Source organism: Crocuta crocuta, unplaced genomic scaffold (assembly GCF_008692635.1).
Source record: "Crocuta crocuta isolate KB4526 unplaced genomic scaffold, BGI_CrCroc_1.0 scaffold14, whole genome shotgun sequence".
Lineage (NCBI taxonomy): Eukaryota > Metazoa > Chordata > Mammalia > Carnivora > Hyaenidae > Crocuta > Crocuta crocuta.
This window is the reverse complement of record NW_027530209.1, coordinates 897,982-904,261: the sequence shown is the minus strand read 5'-3', so window position 1 is coordinate 904,261 and position 6,280 is coordinate 897,982. Positions and strand designations below refer to the sequence as shown.

The 6,280-nt window shown below is 38.4% G+C and overlaps 1 protein-coding gene across 1 annotated transcript in view; it reads left to right on the top strand.

Moving 5' to 3' along the window:
* GLCCI1 (glucocorticoid induced 1) overlaps positions 1-6,280 on the top strand; it is a 151,833-nt gene that overhangs the window by 46,859 nt on the left and 98,694 nt on the right. Inside the window, exon 3 of the mRNA XM_077765404.1 lies at positions 1-111. Within this exon, the coding sequence (XP_077621530.1) occupies positions 1-111 (111 nt within the window). The remainder of the gene's footprint in view (positions 112-6,280) is intronic.

The following is a 6,280-nucleotide window of genomic DNA, read 5'->3' as shown; positions in this document are numbered from 1 at the left end:
CCCCGACCGAGCCGACGCCGCGGGCCAAGGGCCGCCCGAGACGGTCCCCCGAGAACCACCGGAGGAGCAACTCACCTGAGAGACGGAGCCCCGGCTCGCCCGTGTGCAGAGGTAGCGAGCCCAACCCTTCCGTCCTCCCGGGCTGCGTCTTCCCCGACGGTTCCCTCCGTGGAAACTTCAGCCTCTCCGGGCTTCTCTTTGCTAGTGCATTATCGAAGGTGTGAAAGTGGCTTTGGGAATCTCACCTCCCTGCGGTCGCTGCGGGGCTTAGAGGAGCGAACTGCAAAGCAACTTTTATTTGACCCACATGCCGCCCCTCAGATTTTATCTTCCATCACTCGCCTGCATCGAAGGGTTTTTCAGTTTAAGAGCTGATTAGCTCACTCATGTGTTTGCTGTTGGTAGCGGGGGAAGGAGGAGCTGGGCGAAACACTTAAAAATACACGCACACAAACTCTGGCAGCCGATAAGGTGGTGGTTGTAATCTACAGATCTCAAAGTTCCTAATGTGTCTGTGACTAGTGGGATATATATATATTTTTCTTTTTTGGAAGGGTGATGGCATTAGTTATGATGTAAGGATATCTGTTGGATGTGTAGAAGAGACAGTTTCGGGTATGCAATTGAAGTGTATAATGTTTTGGGTTTTTTCCCCCCCTCCCTCTCCGTTTTTTCTCTGCTTTATATAGTCGTATGCATCAGAGCAGTACTTCACTGGAAATAGTCTATGCCCAACTCAAGATTTTCATGGTTAATTTCTAAAGACCTGTTTGTGGAGTGTGCTCACTTTTTCCTTCCATTTTTAAGTACACTTAACAGTTCAGTTGAGCTGTTAAAGGATCTCGAGTTTCTTTTTTGTTAGGTGTCAAAGGTAGTGGTGAGCTAGTGGATGCTCTCGGCTTCCCTTAATGTTTTCTGTTTTGGTTTGGTTTTGTTTACGTCTGGGGACACAGTGCATGATCTAGTTGAGTCCTGGGGGAGAAAAGGAAGATTAGCCAAAACAGGGACTTAAAGCTCATAAGAGAGAGTGGAGTAGCTAATATAATTAGATACCAGGCTAGAGCTACAGATGCTGCTGCTGCTGCAGTATTGTGGAGACAACTGATCATACCGAGTGGAAAACTCTCTGCTTGGAAGGGAAACACTGTGGAGCTGTGTACAGTTATGTGGTACGTGGAATTTTTTTTTTAATGGAGTTTTTTTTTAATGAAGGTCTTAGACTTGGAGAAAGTGATTATGTTGTGAAAGATTGCAGTTTTCCTGTTTTGTATTTGTTTGTTTGTTTTAAACATTTTTGGCCGGTAATTAGCATGTTGCTAAGGCACTTGTTTTCAGACCACTTGATGGTGTGGCAGAGTAGGGTGAAGTGCAGTGGTATGTGTACATGAGCACCAAGAAATACCTCCTGTAATCTGTATGCACCAGGAGGAATTTGCTCCCCCACTCCTCCCCCAGGTCAAGCCAGCTGCTGCAGAAACTGACATCCTCCAGCAAATCCTGAATGAATGAATGAAAACAACGTGATCGCCCTAATAATGACCACAACTGAACACACATCTTTGGCTGTATTTTATAGAAAAGGCCACCATTTTCTAACAGATTAATGCCATATGCAGCTCCCTTGCACATTTTTTGAAGCTATATGAAATGAGAGGCGAAAGAATGAATAGAAGGCAGCAGTTAGAGAAATTTTTGATTTAGCTTCAACAGTGCATAGATTGAGTTTTGGGATTTTCTTTTAGGGACTAATGTAACAGCCATAAAATAACCATTTCAGACTGATTGTGTACAGAGGGTTTTGTGGGCACAGTAAGAGTAGCTGCTGCTCTACAATATAATGGCCATGTAATGCCTCCTCCCCTTTTGTTGATAAACACTAACATCTTACAACACATCATAGTACAACTTGTTTTTCTGCATCCTTCAAAAGCCTTAATTGCTTAAGAATTACATGGTCCATCATAAAGTAGTTTTAATGAAATTTGTGATCAGGCTTAAACTATCCTCTTTGTTGTAGTGTGGCACGTCCGAGTTTAATGCAATTTTAATGTAATCATGATGAAAACACTTTTCTGAGTCTGGTTGTGCAGCAGACAGATTTGCATTGCCAGAGAGCTTGTACTGGGAAGAGAAGAGGCTTTTCTGCTGTTTTTAACACCAGGTGGTTTTGTCAGCTTCTTAGATTTAAGGGATTTTGAATGCAGGCTCTTCAGCCCCCAGTTCCCTGATTATATTACCTTTATGTTACTTCACATCCTGCCTTGTCCCTCTCTCTACCCAAATTAAAACGGTGCAGCTAATCTGTACTGTTTACTTAGCCATTTAAAATCCATACTATGAACGGTTGAACAATTTTTCAGACATTATCTGCTCAGTTTCTTTTGAATTCTGCGAGGTTCTGACTTCAGTGGATTTTAGCCTCTACAGGTCAAGGCTCCTGCCGCCACTGCTGCCGCTGCTGCCGCTGCAGACACTGACATCACTATACTGCATGAATGAAAAACAACAACGTGCTCCATTTCTTGCTCTCCACCTCCTTCCTTTTCTGCACACTTCTCTGTGTGTGTGTGTGTATTTAAGATGGTGTTNCACTGCTGCCGCTGCTGCCGCTGCAGACACTGACATCACTATACTGCATGAATGAAAAACAACAACGTGCTCCATTTCTTGCTCTCCACCTCCTTCCTTTTCTGCACACTTCTCTGTGTGTGTGTGTGTGTGTGTATTTAAGATGGTGTTCTGCTGCATATGAAACTACATTTAAAAATGTTAAATTAAGTAGATGATGGCTCAAGGGATATGTATTTAGTACAGAGGCATATTGTTTACAGAAAGCTTCAAGTGCTGTGAGCATTTGGACTGGAGGTGACAACTGTACATTCAGTGTTGTGTTTTTTTTTTTTTTNAAAGCTTCAAGTGCTGTGAGCATTTGGACTGGAGGTTACATAAATGTACATTCAGTGTTGTGTTTTTTTTTTTTTTTAATCTGGACTGGTGGTGATGGAAGAAAATACAGAAGCTTTAAATACTTTTCTTTGTAATTGTTTTACCAAGAAGAAATTATGAAACAACATAATTTCTAAACATGTCAGGTCATTTGTATTCTTAAACATTCTTAATATGCACATATAGGGTTAGGCTATAATAATAAAGAAATGATACTCAGGTTATTTCATAAAGCCGAGAAGAAGCTAAATTCTGTGATTGGTGCAATCTGTTTTAATATATTAATTTAGAAACTTCAACAAAAGGGCAATTTTCTTTATTTTTGTAGCACAGTTTTAGATAATTTAAAAGACCTAAGTCTTTTAATACCTTGCTCTGTATAGAAGATATGGACTTTCACAAATTAAAACTATCTTGTTTATTTGTGTGGGTCATATTTTTGTATTTTTAAAATTTCTTTTGTATTTTTAAAACTTCAAGGTTTGTTATTTATATTCATTTCTCTACTTCTGCCATTAGCAAAATGTCACCCTCCCCCTTGTTTGGTTCTGAAGGGTCTTGAAGTGGTGAATGACAAGCTGCTGAATGCATCCTCAGGCTCCCTGTGATGTGTTTGTAATAGATGTAAAATCATAAAGTATTATGCAAATAGTTATTTTTTGTAATGGTAATACATAAAGTCTACCTTTGAGATAAATAGAACAACTCAAATGAGAATATAGCAGGATGTTAATGTTAAAATTAATAATCTGCAAGCTAAAATCATGAGTAATAACCAAAAGAAAATAAAGTTGCCTCTTTCTGAAACCTCAGAGCAAAACCTATAGATTTAGAAACAACAAATAATCACAATTTTACTGTGCAAGATAAGATAGTAAGTAGCAATTGCAAACCCTTTTGTGTGTTTTTTTTTTTTTTGTAAAGACTGAGCATTAGGATGAATTATAAATTCTACAAGCTATAAAAGCAGTTACATTAGAGTACTCTGGGTGGAGAATACTACTTATTTTTAAGTGTACTAACTCTAGTCAAAAACATGGAAGAACTTGTAATTTATATGGTTCTCTTAGGGAGTCTAGTGTGCATTGATCCCTGATTTGACAGAACATTTATTTAGGCCTACTATGCTAACAGAGTATGAACTCCAGAGTGAAATTTGATTAGAATTTTCCATAATTATCTTGAGAGCTTTATTGTTTTATACATTAGGTTGTGATGACATTTTAAAAGAAAATACAAAGCCAGTCAGCATGTAATATTGAATGACTTCATATAATGTGTGTGTATGCCTTTGTGTTTTAGTCAATTAATTTGCTTTCAGGTTTTTCATCTTTTCATTAAATTTACCTTTTTGAGTCTTTTTTACACTATGCTCAGTTTGTGGAATGAAATGTTTTTAATTACTTTTCTTCCCCTTATGTTTTAGAGATGCTCAGACATTCCCTGCATATAAAGTTACTTCTCAGACTGATATTCTTAGAAATCAGGCTCTCCTCATGGCTCTCTCCTTTAAAATTAGTTTTCTTAGAGTGCTAGGAGGGATTTGTTTCAAAGTTTTCCTATACTTGAGTAAAAATAGTTAAAAGTTGTCTTTTGTTTCTCTAAAATGACAGGTTTCAAATACTGATTTTGGGGAAAGGTTTTAGGTCTTTGAGAACTTACACTCAGGATCGACAGCATTGATGATTTAGTTTTTCCCATCAGTTATGGTGCATGAGATTTATAGTTCAGAGACTGAATAGCAAAATAGATAAGTGAGTCTGTAGAAGTTAGTTGTTCTTAATTGTCTTATGTTCAAAGATTATATTCCTCTCCCATAACTTATTCTTAGCCTATTGAATATCATACTCCTAAATTTTATGACAGTATCTTGGTCAGTTTAACTGTATGTATAGTTTCGTGTGTATATACGGAGCTAAAAATTATTTCATCTTTGGGGCGCCTGGGTGGCTTAGTCGGTTAAGCGTCCGGCTTTCGCTTAGGTCATGATCTCGCAGTTTGTGGGTTCGAGCCCCGTGTTGGGCTCTGTGCTGACTGCCAGCTCAGAGCCTGGAGCCTGTTTCAGAGTCTGTGTCTCCCTCTCTCTCTGACCCTCCCCTGCTCACGCTGTCTCTCTCTCTCTCCTAGAAATAAATAAAAATATTAAAAAAAAATTATTTCATCATTTACAGTACATTTTATAGAAGGACATGTCATTCACTGTAGTGTACATTTCTTCAAGGATTTAATGCAAATTAGGAGTTATATATTGGTAAATGTTGAAAGGTAGTGGCATCCTTGCGGTTTTTATTTTGTGATAATGCAGGCTAAATGTGAATAAGAAAACAAATAATTGGGCTCTATGCCAGTGAATAACAATGGAAATAAATGGCAGTGTTCAATAAATGGCTCATAAGAGAAGGTGTTTCTTCAGTCTGAAATTTAAACAAATTTCTAAAAACCTGTTTTATGAAAACTTTCACATGTGGCAAATATTCTGCCAAGTAGTACATAATAACGACCATGATATTCTTCATTTTAGTTCATTCTTTACTCCAGAGCTTAAAATACCTAATCACCACCACCACCACCAAGATGGGCTTTTCACAGCACCTTTGCTGGCACTGTTGTTTCTTGCTTTAATATATAATCTTGTTATTAAATGATAAACCACTGATGCTGCTTCTGTCCTTTATACTTTGTATTTTAACAAGAGGTTGAATTTGAAACGGATAGTCTCTTCATAGAGTTTGCCAAAAGTGGAGGAGAGAGAGCACACTACTCATTTACTGATGTGGAAAGCCTAAGGAACTGACAGAAGAGCCAGAAGTTACCTCTCTTTCTACCCCCCATTTGGACCCCGTAACCTGACCACGATCCAGCACATCATCCAGCTTGTTCTAAAAGAATAAGATTTGTGTTTATTCCACAAAACAAATTGTAATAGGCTAGCGGTAATTCTTAAGAAAGTAAGGACTTTATTTACATTATGAACAATTAGAGAGAAAAATACTGTTCTAGGATTTAAATGTAGTAGGAACAAACATGGCAGATACTTTTAAGCTGTGTTGTTTACTTGAAAAGAATGTTACTGAGGCAAATGACAGGAGGAGGTAAGTTTAGGAATAACTTAGTAACTTCCCCTATATTATGCGATGTCTCTAGCTATAGGTAGAAAGGAAGAAAGCTTTTTTTTTTTTAAATATTTTTTTATTTAGTTCTAGGGGAGAGAGAGAGAGACAGCGTGAGCAGGGGAGGGTCAGAGAGAGAGGGAGATGCAGACTCTGAAATAGGCTCCAAGCTCTGAGCTGGCAGTCAGCACAGAGCCCGACACGGGGCTCGAACCCATGAACCA